We start from the raw sequence: 17523 nt of genomic DNA on the forward strand, positions 1-17523 counted from the left end.
ATTATATTCTTTAAAAAAAAAAAAAATAAAATATACCGGCCGAATTGATAACCTCCTCCTTTTTTTTGAAGTCGGTTAAAAAAAAGGTTTCCATTCTCAAAAATATCTCGGGGTTGCCTAGTGTCTACATTAGCTTGCGTTTTGTGGACCGTACTGATTACGCTCGCGCTCTTCTTTCGTTAGTGTTTAAAATCTCTGATGACCTGTTTTTTATCATTAGCAGTTAACTTATTTTTATTAAATGCAAATCCATGACCCTGTGAACTTCTTTCGACCCTTCCTTTGATTGTATTTTTCTTAAACCACCCCATTATTGAGTACCCGAAAAAAAAAGAATCAATTGAATATTTGAGTATTGTGGAACTACAAACGGCAGTTATACATATGAACCTATTTGAGAAATTTTGTGAAAGTCCTAATACGTATGAAGAATAAACTAAACATATTATCAATAATAAAAGCTTTACTAGAAATATTTTGATCTGGTTCAATTTTCAAGTTTGCTTTTCTTACGTGAAGTCGAGGATTATAAACTAATGGCTTTTTTTCATTGATGTATTTGAGTGTCTTACATAAATATTCGTGTAATATGATGATATTAGTTATATAATTTTAGAAATAGTTGGCACAGTGGTACACCATAGTGGCACCGTTATACGCACTCGCGGAGTTGATTGCACGCGCTTACGGTCGCCGACACTATAGCACTTACTGTAGATGTCTCCTAACAATTCTTTGAACACATTTCTAATGTTGATATTAAAATGGCTTATACTTAGCAACTGTGAGATAATAGAGCTAGGTTATATAGGACTGCGTAATGTTAGGAAGTTGTAGATTTTGATCATCAATAAGATACTTCAAACTAACACTTTAAAGAATCGTTATAATTAGTAGTATGATTTAAAAAGAATGTAGTAGGTGTCTGTTAACTACAATGTATTATGTTTATGTAACATCTTTTTCAATAGCGTAAGGGTTAAAACTTTCGAATATATTTTTTATATCAAATGGGACATGTGCGAATGGCACACGTTCCTAATGGCACGCGAACATATGTTTTCACTATTCGAAGTACAAGAACCACTAAAAAATACACCACAAAGGACTTAATAATTTGAATGACGATATCTACCTTTCCACTTTTTACTAATAACAAGGTGCCTTCTGGTGCCGCGTTTCACCACCAGCTGTACAACAAGGAAGTACACATATTGTAAGCAAGACAATAATTACTCGTTGCCAAAATTATAGATGCAAAAAATTAAACTGCACGTTGGCCACGTGCGGTTATGTTTATTTTCTAAGTTGGAGCCAGTAAGAAAAGTGGAAGAAGGAAAATATGTATTGATAGGCAATAGGCAAAATACATGATCCATACTTTTTCTCAATCTCTTTGGCGAATTTCATTTAAGCGAGAAAAAAATGTCCGAAAATATTAATGAAATATTAAAATGTTAAATTGTTATTTCTCAATGATGAAATTATGAGGATACGAAATATAAAGTACAACCCTTTTACAAACTATCTTATTTAGGTCGGTTCTAAAGTACCTACACTTCGCAGACTGCTCTACTTAGGCTCTACTAGAGCGCTGTAACAAAATATGTAAGCGAAATAATCGCTATCGTCTTGATAAAATAAAATAACATTTATTTTCTTATCATATTTATTTTGTACTTTCTTTAAGTCGAGTTTTAATTTGGGTTCACGGTCACATCTATCAACATTTAGATACCTAAATGAAAGAATAAGTAGGCAAATATTTTTGGAGTCTCGTAAATTTTATTTTCAAACCCTAATAAATATACAATTTCAATTTTTTTAATGGTAATAAATAAAAGAACGTAATATAATGGTACACGAGTATAGATCATTGAAGAAAAAAGTGATTTGAACCGGTCTGCATTAAAATGAAAGTTGCTTATAGGTAATACGCGATACTTTCTCCTCACTCGCAAACTCACTTCTGACTTTAACCGGGTGCATCTTTATCATTTTATGCACTAAATCATTTTTTATGTTTACAAAAAATTATAGTACATACATTTAATTCCACGCAAAGTAGAAAAAAGAGCGTTTTAAAATATGAGTAAAAAATTCAAATTCGATTGCTATTTGTGGTGTGGTGGTTTTGACCAGAGATTTAAATTTTAAATGCAAAGGCAAGCTAGATAATTAAATGTCCTAAAAGGCTCAATATTTTTCAAGATATCCTATATTATGATATCAGTGATATAGCCAGTCTTATTCACTATCGTACAAAGGTTTTTGGAATAGATGATTTAAATAAAGTCAAGGATCATTTGCGTCGCAAACAACTGCGGGGTCAGTAGACTCGAGCGCGCAACCGCCGAAATTATCGCAGCACTACACGCGCCGTGCGGCCAACGAACGAACCAAGGCCATGGTGTGCCTCCCCTCCTTGCCCCCTGCTCACCAAGCTCCACTTCAACCTCCAATAACCTTACAGGCAGATATCTCAATGTCATCTCGATACATGGAAAAATTGCTCATGTTTTTCTTTTCACTTGTTTTTTTTTTTTCAAATGTTATCTCCAGTACTTTTCTTAAAGCGAGACGAGAGATAAGCTATAAGAGATAGTAATTGCATAACATTTATGTTAAATATATGTACATTGAAAATATTACGGATATTAAATAATTTCACGAGGGCGGGAGGTTGAAAAATAGGATACAATAGAATGTCAGATTCAACAACAACAAATTTCCCCAATTAAGCTAAAGGTCATAGGGAGGATGATGCGTATTATGTGTACAATATTGATCGATACTGGCAATAGAGGCTGGATAACGTGGGCGCGAGGTGAGAGCGCGGAAGGTGGCGGGTGCGGAAGCGTTGGCGGGGAAGCGGCGAGGGGCGCGGGCCGCGGGGCGGCAGGTGGTGGCGTCAACGCGCGGCCGTGAACTTTCTTCGGACACGTTTTCAGGAGCAAATGCTGCGCAATAATCCGCGCTTCAATCTCACGGAGGCTCTTTTTATGCGAGGAGAGACCGTGCTACTAAACGTAGCTGAGGCACAGCGAATTTGGGAAAAACAATGACGGTTAGGAGCAACATTGTCCGTACTTTTGGCTACCGCCGCGCCGGATGATCTATAAATATAACTTCCGCACTTTTGTCCGAGAAATTTTGTAATAACTTCCAAACATTACACCACCTAAAAAATATTATTTTTTATTCCTACACGTGTATAGCTTTTGCGTATTTTCTTTTATCTAGCACACAATTCATTAAAAATGTATTCAGTTCGAGTTCAAGTGTATTGATGTTTTTCGCGAACAAAAGTGACGCAGCGTCTATCAAAAAATCAGAGCAAATCTGTATAATGTTGCCAAATTTTAATCCGAGAGGAAATTCAAATTTAGACCTAAATTCGCGGAAGTTTGTGGAAAGAATACGGCACCGTAAACACAGTCTATAGAAACGACAAATCATTAGAATTATCTTATAAGCTGAATATGAAGTGCCAGTGTTTACTGTCGATACGTAAAAACAGAACAGAAAAGTTGTTGTTGAACAATCACTTGTTATCTAAAGTAAAGAGGGCGAGTAAATGTAACAGTAGGAAACGAATACACTTCCTCATTCTTGTCCCTGTTGTGTGGTAGTGAGTAATGCAACGTAACTCGCACACAACTCCGTTGCATTATACAACCTAGTGCATCAGCAGTGTGCTGTGCGCTCGCTTCGCTCTAATTACACAAATAACTACACAACTCTACTTATTACCAATAAAGCATGCTGTATTTATAATCTCATTAAATTCTAATAAAGTCGAACATCTATTTTGAAAATAGATGCCCTTTGACATTATTATTTATGAGCATTTGTTATGACATGGTTATTTTAATCTCCTACAAGATTTATGATTTGAAAGCTCTCAATATGACATAGCCTTTACGTAGTCGTCCTCTGTCAGGAGCAGGAAGTTTGGGTTCTGAATAAAATATCAAGGTAAAATGACGCATAAATGGAGAGAGAAAGGAGTTACTCTACCCCCTTGTTAATTACATATTTTTGGTATACAACCTATATACTACATATAGAGCAGTATGTGGTACATGATATAAAAAAATAAACTCGCCTTTTGTGTTTTTTTGTTCCATTTGCCTCACGTGTTTTTGTTATTGACCGCGCATTAAATATGTGTCACAAGCTCTAAAACAAAAATAGTTCAAGATTTAAAAATAGAAAAAGTGTAGTTGAGATTGCCGTTTCCTCATGTCGGGTTTACCTTGGAGTTGCCAGTTGCGGTTAGTTTGAATTCGGCATTGAAGTTTGGACAAGGAAATAATCATTGTAATATATCAAATGAAGCAAATATGGACAATTGAAAATGTAATCCTTCCAATAATGTCATGTTCAATCATAAGTTATTACGTGATCATTTTATATTTATGTAACAAAAACTACAAATACTATTAATCAATTGTTGACAAATTAATAAAGGTCAGATCTTTGGTAGTATGATCTAATGAAAAATCGAATACTTAATTCGTTGTCTAATTTACCTTCATAAAGAAGGACTGATATTTTTAACGCTCAGAGCAAGGCATGGATGTACGGATAAATGTATATTTGTATCTGTGTCGTCTCAGCCTCCAAATGTACGAATCAATCGTAGTTTGCTATTTGAAATGGAGTGATTGTCTAAACATTATTTATAATTTAAGTAGATCTCTATGAAATTAGTGCCAAGAACTCGTCCATTAGTAGCAGCTAAAAACTAAAAATCTTCACATCTCTACATATTGCTCTACATAGAATATCTTTCATACTGAACACTTTTTTGAATTAGTAAGTGTTGTTTATCTCTACAATATTCAATCTAGATGGCTGGCATTCATATATGTGTTATGTAAATGCAGCACGAACGTCGTAATTTAATACTAAATCTGGCTCTCATCTAGCCGCCCGGGGGCCCCGTCTATCTGCTATTAAGCACCCGACCTTGGCCTTGGTACGGGTTGCCGAATCATGAGGTCACAGCGATTGAGCGCGTCCGGATCACACGGCTTGTATGTCATGCTTATTCATTTTGCCTAACACGTTACCCGGCATACAAAGGCCGCCCGCAATTTTTAAATTGTGTTGCTTTATCGACTCTACATTATAGTATAATATTTTTGGTAGCCCGGGTTTTTCGTAGATTCGCGAGATTTAAATTTGATTTTTACTGGTACTGACACTGTAAAATCATAAATCGCTAAAAAGCAATTTTTTTTACATGCTCTATATTTTTGTGCTCTATAAATATCACAACTTTCCTCCATCATTTAAATTTTTGTAGGTACTAACGGCATTAACACCATCAATTTTTATCATAACTTATTCGCATAATGGTTTTTTATTTAACAGTTCTTACAATGTTTCCATCATCTTAACTCAACATGATTAAACAGAAAGGTCTAGTATCAGATAATAACATGAACAGATAAATATTAAATAAAACATGCGATGCGATTATTGCGAGCTGAGTATCGTCAACGTCGCAGCAACCAACGGGGTAATTGACTTGCGCTGACCTCGCAATGCTTCGAAAAAACTCGTCAAAGCACGGAGCACGCATCCACGCTGCTCAACTTTACAAAGTAAATTGTTTATGATTTATTAATTTTCATTTAGTTGTCAGCGCTGTTGAAATTAAACCAAAAATAAGAGCTCTATATTTTTGTTCGTTGAAATATATGATGCATGGCAGTTTCGAATAAACAGCACATAAATGTTGGATGGGGATTCAGGTTTCGAGTGCGCTCATACACCGGTCCTGGCGAGGCCTTGACCTGAGCTCACGTCGCAAATGTTCAGTCCCAAACAAAATGTCGACGAGGCTCCTCGTGACTTCTTAGAACATCGGATTCACAAACGCTTCGTCCAATTACAATGTTGTTGCAATTCAAGTTTCATAAAATAAATAATCCACACTGAATCTTTTCCAGGAAATCACTTTGTTTATTTAAATGTGCATTGAACCATAACTCGGATACAGTAACGCTGTCTGTCAATAATGTTTCTATTAAGAGTTCATTTACGACTAATGTAATTGAGTAAATCCTTTTGTTAGGAGAGAATATGCTCCCTTGACCGCATTTGTAAATAATGCTGTCCACTAATTTATGAGTGGTTAAATGGATGTGCAATAAATTATGCGCAAAGACCCGTTTTCCAATGGGCTCGGCACGCTTGGCCCATTGTCCCAATGTCCTTGGTCCGCAGTCGCGAGAAGGTCGTCTGGCCCTGCAATTGTTACATTTGACTTTTTAAAGGGCGACTGTTAACGACCGTTCACAATTTCGAACAACATAATAATCTCTGTCATGCGCATTGTATATTGTCGGTTATTGGGGCACAATAACAGTTCAGACTTTTTACGTTTTCAATAATTGTTTGCAGCAGTATTTTTTATTCTAACATTTTTCTAATTATTTGTAAGATGGACGAGATTTCATCGTCATTATTATTATGATGAGTGAAACTTATTACAGACGGTAAAAAACAAAGAGGCTTTTATTTAAACAACTGAAAGGGATAAATTGGCAAAAGCAAACCTACAATACTCTCACTATCACATTAAAAAAATCCGGAAGTAGAAAAACCTATCATACATTGCAAACAATATAAAACCCGGTTATTATAAAAAGTAAGGCAAATTCTCTAAGATCAATCTAAATTGGGCTTTATGGTCACAACACAACTGGCTAAAAGCGAGGCATACAATATACATGTGGCTACCGAGGGACGACACCATTTTTTGCAACACTCAATGTATTATGACTTGGAAATACAGAATAAACCACCTTTCTCAGTCGATATAGAATTTATTTTGCCTTTATATACTATCCATTTGAAATACCATGTAATTTGATACTGACGACCCCATACTAAAAAGTTAGAAGGATGTCGGAAGGAAATAAAAAATGGGATTTCACTGTACGCAATTTTTTAATACAAACACGCATATGGCATTGTTACAATTTCAATTTTCATATTGTTTTTATTTATGGCGAGCACATAGTACGAGATCCGGCTGCAGGATTAGTGCGTTCATCGGTTTTTTGCTGAAAACCGAATTTTTATGTATATTTATAATTAGGAGAATATATATCGACTAGGTTGCCAGTCAAAATTTGGCCGCAAGCATGTTTAATTAAAATTTTTCTAATCGATTTTTGGGAAAAAAATTCGTTCACTTGTTTTTTGAATAAAATGTAGTCTACATCACGGCAAATGATATAAAAATTCTAAAAAATCACGGTTGCCGCTTTTCACCTGGCCGCAACATCATGGCAGCCTGGTGCAAACAGGTATGATTTCGATTCATTTTTACATTCATAACGTACATTTATGAATCATATATCAAATTAAAGCTAAATTTTTCTATTTATTATCATATATGGTTGCCTAATTAAATCCGGCCGCAAATAAGGGTTGCCGGCTGTTAAAAATTATAAATATTTACGCCTATTAGTACACCGACGCATTCGCGTGCGGCAGCGAAACAACGAGAAAAAGAGAGGATCGGCTGTTAATTATATTAAATCAATATTACTTTTTAAATTTGTCATTTTGAAAAGGACGACATATTTTCTTTCACTCAACCTTAAATATTCAACATCTTTAACAGCCGGCAACCCTTATTTGCGGCCGGATTTAATTAGGCAACCATATATGATAATAAATAGAAAAAAATTAGCTTTAATTTGATATATGATTCATAAATGTACGTTATGAACGTAAAAATGAATCGAAATCATACCTGTTTGCACCAGGCTGCCAAGATGTTGCGGCCAGGTGAAAAGCGGCAACCGTGATTTTTTTGAATCTTTATATCATTTGCCGTGATGTAGACTACATTTTATTCAAAAAAACAAGTGAACGATTTTTTTTCCCAAAAATCGATTAGAAAAATTTTAATTAAACATGCTTGCGGCCAAATTTTGACTGGCAACCTAGTTATAAATATACATAAAAATTCGGTTTTCAGCAAAAAACCGATGAGCGCACTAATCCTGCAGCCGGATCTTAGACTAACAGAACATTGTGATGGCGAGTGAGATAACCTAGCTACCTACATGAGTTTAACTTATTATATTATGTTAACACATTTAATTTAATTTCAATTAGTCTAACAAACACTTGACGTAGAGATTCTAGAAAATATAATTTTAATATGTGTAAAATGAATTCCACATGTATATTTAAAATTATAAAAAGCACAGAAAAAAACTAAACAAACTAGTAGGTAATAACCCAGAAAAATTCTTTTAAATGTCAAACGATTACCCAATACATTTTTTTGCGATGTGGTTTTTATTTTGCGTTTTTTGATACACATTGCATTTACTTTGAGGATATTTGCGAAACCTTAAAAGAATGTGTTTCCTTTAAAATTGAAGGGAAAGTCATCTCAATAAGAGCAAAAAAAATGAATATTTCATTCCTTGACAAGCTGTTGCAAGTGTTACCTACACTTTAATTATTTTATAACACATTGCCATAAGTACCTTACTATTTTTACGCCGCGTTACGTTCAGAGTTATATACTTAAGAACTATGTATATATGAAGAAGGTATGTATAATGTATATACTCGTATCACTCAAAATATTAAAATAGAAGTTTAATTTTTAAATTATATTGCAGGTCTACAAAAAGATTAAACGAAGAAATTAAAATATAAATATCCTTCAAAATGTGAGAAGTTTTTATGAAAGCATAGTCTGTAACTTCAGGGTTTTGCAAAGCGCCTGCGCGGGCGGTGGCCTTGACCGGCCTGCGCCAAAATTTACAGGTCATTCACCTCCCCGCCGCCCACCGCCGCTCGTCTTTATCTCATATAAATAACTTTCCTCTATGAACTGATAAGAACTTTATATCTTCTGAAATACGATTTAAATTCGGTTGATGCGTAACTATACAAAGTGTTATATAAAACTGAATCATGTACATATTATATCGGTAATAGAAACTTGTTTATCAATAAGCCTATACCTACGATGCGTTCTTCAGACTTCTATGTGCGAAATGTTATCAATGTGCCATTTTTCTTTTCTTTTTTTGTTTTAATTTCGAATGGTTATTTTATAAAAAATATTTAATACAGTAAAACTTTTTTGTTTAATTATTTAATTTAAAAGACTAGATGATCCTTGTTATTGATATTGTATTAATAGCATTTTAAAATTATACTAAAAGAAGCTTATCATTGATAGGTATTATATTTTATAAACAGCTTCACATTATTTTGTAGCTGTACTCTGGAGGGATGTTATTATAAGACACAGTTTAGTAAGAGTTATTAGGGGAAGTGGGTTCTTACGAAAGAATTGGGCAAACCGGCCGATGCGGCAGCGGGTCAGTCCGTCACGCGGCGACCTACAGCGCTTGCCATCCATTAGCTCGTTTTCGTGTTCAAGTTCACTCGCGTTCCATCACCAAAAATATTTTAGTAGTGTGACGCAACCGGCCGCGGCTTCGTCCCACTCGAACGTTCCGGCCAGCTCTCAGTCCGCACCGCTCTCACGCGACCTTGGCCGCGGTGCGCCCGCAAGGTTCGGGTCTTCGAACTCGCCGCGCGGCGAGGACGCGGGACGCGGGGCTGCCGATCCTCCAATGGCTCGACGCGCACGTCTGCGCGAGCTCCCCATTGGTCCGTTCGCGACGCGGCAATGACCTCGAAGACCGGAGTTTGAAGCGCACCGAGTCTCACTTCGAAACGCAGACCGACAGGCTTCGCCGTCCGATAGAGCCTATATTCGCTTGGCCGCGCTCTATCCAGCGCCGAACCGATTGTATCGCACGGAGCCGCGATCATTTTGCAGACTTTCACTCTTAAGGGGAGACTTGTATGGTTACGATCAAAAGTACGCACGGCCCGAGCTCAGTTCGTCGATCGAGCTCGAGTGAAACGCACGCGGCGCGTGCAGCGGCAGTTTTGCGGGACGAGCGACCTTCATCCTTCGCGACGTGCCGGCCGCGCGCCTCGGCCCATGCACTCCTGTCCTATATCCAGTCTCAGAGTGCACAGGACGTTTGTGTCGAAGAGCTGCACAGCTCAGATGTGACTTCGGTGAAGTGTTGTGTGTAGGAGGACAATTATTATTGTTTAGTTATTTATCATTAATGACTCTGTGATGTCTCCGGATAGCAGTTACGGGCGTTACGATACGCCAACGCCAGTTGACAATAACATTATGATGAGTCCGGTGCATAAGGAACGAGAACCAGAACTTCATATAGGTATGGATGGACTCCGGATTGTATACATTTCACAAAAAAATATACAGACTGTATTGATGAATTATACGTAATTTAAATAAAAATATTTTTTATGGGATCTTTATACATACCTATATTTTAAAATATTTTTATTTGATAAAATGTGATGTAATATTTAAGTTTTTAAATTAATATTTCAGTGGATTTTTTACAACACTTTTCTTCTCTACATTAAAATTTTTTCGGATTCAAAAAAAGTATTTCATAAATTTCTGCATATAGCAATGCAACAATTCATAAATTTATAATAATAAATTGGTCCCCCAAACATTATTTCGTCAGTAAAATATTGTTCTTATATTTTCCTATGCATAATTCTCAAAATATAGCAGTTACAAATTAAAATGAACTTCTTATTGCTATTTTCATTAATAAATGATAAAGTTTTAAATACAACAGCTGTCTCACAAAATAAGACAAATTATGCTGTAAAATAATTGATTAATGATTTCTTTACCTTTCCCATAAAGGGGTAAAAATGTAATTGTAATGTGCGATTTAGCATTATGATCTGATTGCAGAACGAAATGTTGATGGATTATATTTTAAAATTGCATTAAAGGGCTGAACATAAACAATTAACACGAGCATTGTGCAAAATGTACACTTCAGAGAATAATTCTTTAACCCTCTTCCAATCGATAGGGTTCAATATAAATCATAACTGCGGGGAATCATTCCTATACATTCGCCTTACAACTCCTAATGATCTTATCGCAGTTAATCGATTAAGTACAAATGTAATTTTCTCTGTTAAATTGCTTGAATGTAACAACAAAAGAACAGACCGTTACATCTGGGAACTATTTCCATCTGAAACCGTGACATATTTTATTAATGGCTATTATTGCGATTTACGTAATAGGTATATTTTTATAAAAATATTAATGAGTGTGTGACAAGTATAATATAAAAAGAAATAGTCGCGCCACTAGGTTCAATGTTCTAACAGCTTCCGTCTCGCTGTACCACTTTTACTTTCAAGAGAAGCTTGTTCAAGCTCGTTTAGAATGCACTTGGTTAGCTTTGAGATACCTAACGTGCTACAAGACATATCTCATCATCTATCTATATAGACCGTGCCATCGCATACATAACATAATTGTAAGCGCGGTAACCTGTGCGCGTAAAGTAAATATGTATTATTTACAAATAAACAATACCCTGACACAGATCTTTAGCTTCTTACGCGCCTCTTACGCGGGCTTAGTACGCTCGACTGCAGCTGTTCAAGTTACGTGGTCGCGAGACTTTCTCGTGCACTTTCCTCGCCTCTTTAATTGACGTAACGAGCGAGTGACTCTCACACGAGCCAATCAGAAAAACGCTAGCGTTGCATCACACGAGGTGAAATGACTGCACGGCGCACGCTAGGAGTTACTCTTACAATTATTCTCTTGCAACTGCACCGATTACGCCTCGTATCGCTTTCGCGGTTAGCTCTATTGTAATACTTTATACTCACTTTCATAATGTTACCGCGCATACGCGAGATGAGATAAACTATTCGTATAGATTATGAGCGAAGCGTCAACACAAAAAAGAAAGTATCACCATAGAAAGCGAGCGCTCGGAGCGTCGACCCGAGGCAAATGTTGAACAGAAATAGAAAGTTTCTTCCAAAAGCCTAAGCCGGCTCCCTTAACAAATAAACAAACATCACGAAGGGAAAAGTGAGAGCGGTCGGGGGCGCTCGACGCACGAACCTGTTTCCTGATCGAGGCTGCGCGCCCTCTACCTCTAATTCAACATCTGACGTCACACCTGTTGTCACCGGTTTCTTATCTATCACTGACCTACTAACGAAATCGATTTTGTCATTTATTATTTCATTGAGTCTCCACTAATTGTTATTACACATAGTTATTCCTAATATACGTTTATTCGTTACCGAGATTAAATAAATAGATTTATAGCTCGGAGTATTACGAGTTAGTCGTGAATGTAACTCGCGCTTAAAGGGTCAACGACTTCGCTCAAATGCAGTAGAGAGATTTTACGCTTTCTAAAATAACTATTCAGTGTCACCAACGCATGCAACATAATGTGGTTACGTCACACGCTTACAAGTTACACCAGTTAGGATTGCAATTTATGTATAGCATTTACGCAACAGGTACGAGTTAAAATTAGAAAAGCAATCACACTCATATTTTTTCAGTTTCATCTAAATAGGACATAGACTCGAGGGTCTTGAAGTCACGCGACTTTACTTTATGTTTCTGTTTAAGCATCTACATCGGGCTAAACATATTTATTATTTTACATAAATCATCAAATTATTTTATGTTGTATATTTTTATTAGGATTGTCATTTTCTCTTTTTAGTTGTTGCTACACTATTTTGGTATCAATAAAGGTTGTGAGTGCCAAAAAACGTGTTTGGCAAACTTATCTGCAAATTAGTAAAATAAATATCAGATGAATGTTATACAAGGTCACCTTATTAAAAGCAACCTTTTGTTTAAGGGCAAATGTTTATAATGTAAATAGTCTAAATTTTTTAAGGTATTTTATCAAACATTTTCCTCGCCTAAACTAGTTGTTGGATGTTTTCTAAGTCTTGTTTATTTTGTTTCAGAATTTGACGGTACAACAGTGTTGTGCCGTGTGTGTGGTGATAAAGCTAGCGGTTTCCATTATGGAGTGCATTCCTGTGAAGGCTGCAAGGTAAATATATAAACAATATTTATTTGTATGTAAGAAAAGTTGGGACAATCGTCACATGCTCATTAACACCGATATTACGAATTTTTGTGTATGAGAGATGGATGTGAGAGTTTTGGTTATTATGTGAAATATATACCTATATTATATTTAATAATATCGTTCAAACGCAATCGACTTTCACCCTACTGGCGCTACTGTATTTCTTATAATAAATATTGATTTAGTTAATAACATGAAATGTAAAGTTCGCGTCGCTCTAAAGTATTGCTCCTTTAATAACATTATAATGTTACCGTAAGTATATTATTAAAGGAGCATTACTTTTATAAATGACGAAAGGAAGCCGTCTCGATGTCCTAGAATGTAAACAAGGCCGCAACACGCGGAAGACAATCACTGTAGTCGACTGAACAAAGCCTGGCCATGGTATTTTTGATGTAAATCGTATTTAAATTTCGTATATTCAATACATGTTGTATGTAGCTTAACCTTCGGCAAATAACATTTTAAAGTCTCCAACATCAAATGGAATACAACACAATGAGGGCAACGTGTGAAATACTATAGAAACATTTTTTGGGACGATCGGCTAAGATACCTGTTGGCCTCGAATAAGCGATCAGGTCCCTGCGCCCCAATTCTATCCTCATATTTTATTTCAATTGCCCCGGAACAATCACACGGGAACATCGTATTTATTACTTTACTTTATAAAAGCAAAGGTTGAGGTCAAATGCGATACAAAGGTTATACAAAAAAAAAAAACAAATGACAACTCACTGAATGCGTATGGATTTTGATAGCCTTGTTTAAATAAATAAAATTCATATTTTTAACAAAACATTGTTAGATTATTTATTAGTATAATTGGTGCTTAAAATGAACTTTACACGGTTGGATGAAACACGTCAAACACATAAACAAAATGACCAGACCAAATATGTCTGGTCCTGTTGTCCGGTTTAATAAAAAGGGTAAAACTAAAAACAGGTCGTCGTGGTTCCAATAAAATAAAATAATGACAAAGGAAGGTCGCACGCACGCTCGGTCGGTAACCGCAGACATAAACGTAAGTCAATATACTTAGGTAAATTGTAAACACGTCTATTTCATCAGTTATTTAATCATGCTAATTTAGGTAAAAGGAACAAAAGGAATTTAATTACGTTTAAACGTCATTGTTCTCTGATATAATACGGTTAACGGAGATGCAAAGATAGATGTTTAGAAAAATTACATCATATTACATAGGTAAAGTAGGTACTTTATATTTTGCCCTCTGCTAATTACATAATTTATTATGCTATATTCACTTTCTATCTACTCCAACTCCACAAATAGCAAAAGTTCACTGTTTATAGAAACAATATTTTTAATAGAAAGAATAACAAAAACAGATTTTTATAAATCTTCAAATGTATAAATTATCATAGTTAAACAATTTCTAAACAAAACGAATCCGTGGGACGGTGATCGATGTCGTAACATTTTTAGCAGCGCGACATGCGCGCCACCTGTACGTACGATATAGAAACTGTAGTTTGTCTACTCACTGCTAGGTGGCGCTGTATACAACAGTATATTCAAACATCTTTTAATGAATGACTGCTGCTGAACGCCACGCGCGGGTCGTATGTTGTACGCACTTATGTCAACGAACCCGAGTTTATTGCCTTTACATTATTCACAATATTATAATTTACTTAATTAATATATCCATTCACTTTTTAATTTTATTTCATTAATAATGTTTTTATAAATAACCTGCTCACAAAGAAAATATAAAAGAAATTTCAATAAATTTAAAAATTTGTTTTGCTTTCAATGATCAAATGAATTAATTTAAATAATTGTAAATTTACAAGAACAAATATAATAATTTTACTTTGAATTATTATAAATGCTCCTCTTTTTAACCTATTACCTTTTACTATTTGGCATCGTATTATCCCTCTGACTCACTACTATAAATAGCATTCTGCCGAGTACCAACTTATTTATAAAATGCAATTGTTTTATACGCTAATGGATGCCACTGAAAACATTAGTGTACGTGTACTCGTGTTAGGATATTACTGCATCGATACGAAGGCTCATTGTTTCTTTGTTCGTACGTTGGCCGACATATTTCAGCGCGTTGTGGGTCGCTTATTTTTTCGGCACCGATCCGTGGTGCAGGGCACACGGTCGATGACCTGATCGTTAGCGCCGCACGCCTCCGACTTACAGCCTCCTTGCCGTAACAACTTTTACGGTCAACGAATGTATGTACGCAACATGATCATAACCTACATTATTTTTGAACTGTCAGCTTTAAAGTTCGTTGATCCCGCTGTTTATTTATTGAGAGCAGCTCGAACTGCGGCGTTGCACAATTTATCTATTAGAAAGGTATTTTTGTAAACCATATAGTGTTTACATTTACTGCTTTAATTTTCAGAGTTTAACTTTTTTCTGAACTTTAGTTAAAAAAATGACTTGTTAAATTTATCTAGCAAATTTATTAATTGTGAGCGTTCCCAAATTTATCTGTAGTTTAATTCGGTTTGCAATTACTGAACATATTACGATGCACATATAACCCCCTATAGCATTTATTTTTGATATCTAAATGTAGTCTTCTACTTACTCTATGAATTATGCCACCTTTTTATAGAAATCAAGTTATATAAATTTTACTCAGCATAATGCTTAAAAGAAACAAAGCGCTAGCAGAAAGTACATAATTCGCAATTGCAATAAGTCTTCATAAAAATTAGGCTTTATAGTTTCTTATGACGTGCGACACAATCGAAATATCATAAAATATCAATTCATAGTTCGATACGGGATATGAATCATAAGTGCTACGTGAGTCAGCAGCCAAAGTAAGCGTTATCAAGTAAACATCAGACCGGCAAGCACGTAGTGGACTATTATGATACCGTGGGGTCGCTTCCACAGAACCGATGCGTCAGCATTTTGACTGAGCCAGTGTTAGCAGTCATTGTCCTCGGCACCGTTAGCCGACGCATTAGCGCTACCTTTCTGTGACAACGCCAATAAACTTAGCTAATATCATATGGAGATTGTAGATACTTGGTTTTTACGTACACTGAGAAACAGGTCCACGGTTGCGTTCTAAGATTTCAGTCGTAGTTTTTGCAATTATCTTTCTGTTATTGTTATTAAAATATGTTGTTAGTAAATAGCAAACACCGTGTTATTCTTAAAATATGGTAATAAATTAATATCGTCGTAATAACGTATTATATAAATATAATTTTACACGTTATTGATGTTACACGATGCATACAAATCTAATTGAACTTAAATAGCGTAAATAAATTATTAACTACGATATAATAGTTACTTACGTGTAACATACTTAATAATATTCAGTTTAAGTATGTCAATGTAACGTTAATGACAAAAATTAAAAAAGTCGGTTCACTTAATAACATTTACGGCTAAGCAACGGAGTTATGTCGAAAATTCTAGAAGGTGAATTGGTAACCTACATTGCACTGTCGAAACCCTGCGGTACACTTTATTTGCCGTTTTGTAAATTATTTTAATGACTCATGGGGATTGTACAATATCGTACGGGATATTTATTTTAACAAAACCTTCATAGATAAATACTTTTTGTTTTTATTTACTTTGTACACTTCGAACTGTTTTTGTCAATGCGTATGAATAATAATTTACTAGTTAGCACCGAAGTAAAATAATAATTAATAAATCAATTAGTTTAATAAAATATTTTAAATAAAAATTAATATTAATAAAAATAGGTGTTAAGTAATCCCATATTTGGAAAATACAAACAATTTATATTACGCTTAAGTATTTCTTGTTCTTAGAATTAAATTGAAGTCAGCGTGCTTATCAATTAACTACGGTCATTGACATAATAACACTATTTTCCTGTGAACCAATTTTCAATGTGGGGAGTTACAATGCATAACAATTATATTATTTATATATTAATATTCATTTGTGTCCATATTCCTTTATTCGACACTTTTTATTTAAGTTTTAAAAAATATTTTTACTATTTCTACAATTTTCGTAAAACAAACTAGGGCATTCATAGCAGAATTTATAACAAAGACAATTTCCAAAACAGTACTCCCTGCTTTAGCATAATAATGTATATATTAATGGAAAACAATAATGTACATGAATACACATAATTTATATTAAATGTAAATACAGTATACAGTCTACTAGTCACGAATAGCTACCTGCATTTTTGATAGACATAAACCTATGATATACGCATATATGGTGTGCGGGGTTTGGGGTGCGGGGTGAACGGGTATGGTTTTGTTTTCGCGGCAGAGGTTCGTCGACCTCGCTGGGTCGGTCACTGCCCGCGCTGCGACCAATTATGGGCCACTCGCACAGCGCACAATGGATCGATGGCAACGCGAAATTGGGCCACAGAGGTTGTCTCCTCTCGCCCCGCACCGATTTTATGCCCTCCCTTGCAAATTTCATTAGGAGTAATATACCTAATAGACAAATGGTGACTCATTAAGATTTATTGAATAACGTAAACATAAAA

The 17523-nt window shown here is 35.3% G+C and overlaps 1 protein-coding gene across 3 annotated transcripts in view; it reads left to right on the forward strand.

Annotated features, from left to right (window-relative positions):
• Positions 1 to 17523, forward strand: part of LOC123690925 (ecdysone-inducible protein E75) — an 81222-nt gene that overhangs the window by 57228 nt on the left and 6471 nt on the right. For 2 of the 3 annotated variants that reach the window (XM_045635079.1, XM_045635080.1), the window contains exon 2: positions 12883 to 12971. In XM_045635079.1, coding sequence (XP_045491035.1) covers positions 12883 to 12971 — 89 coding nt within the window. Of the gene's footprint in view, positions 1 to 9938; positions 10263 to 12882; positions 12972 to 17523 lie in introns of those variants that run through there. The other variant, XM_045635081.1, reaches the window with a different exon arrangement.

Source organism: Colias croceus, chromosome 4 (genome assembly GCF_905220415.1).
Source record: "Colias croceus chromosome 4, ilColCroc2.1".
NCBI lineage: Eukaryota > Metazoa > Arthropoda > Insecta > Lepidoptera > Pieridae > Colias > Colias croceus.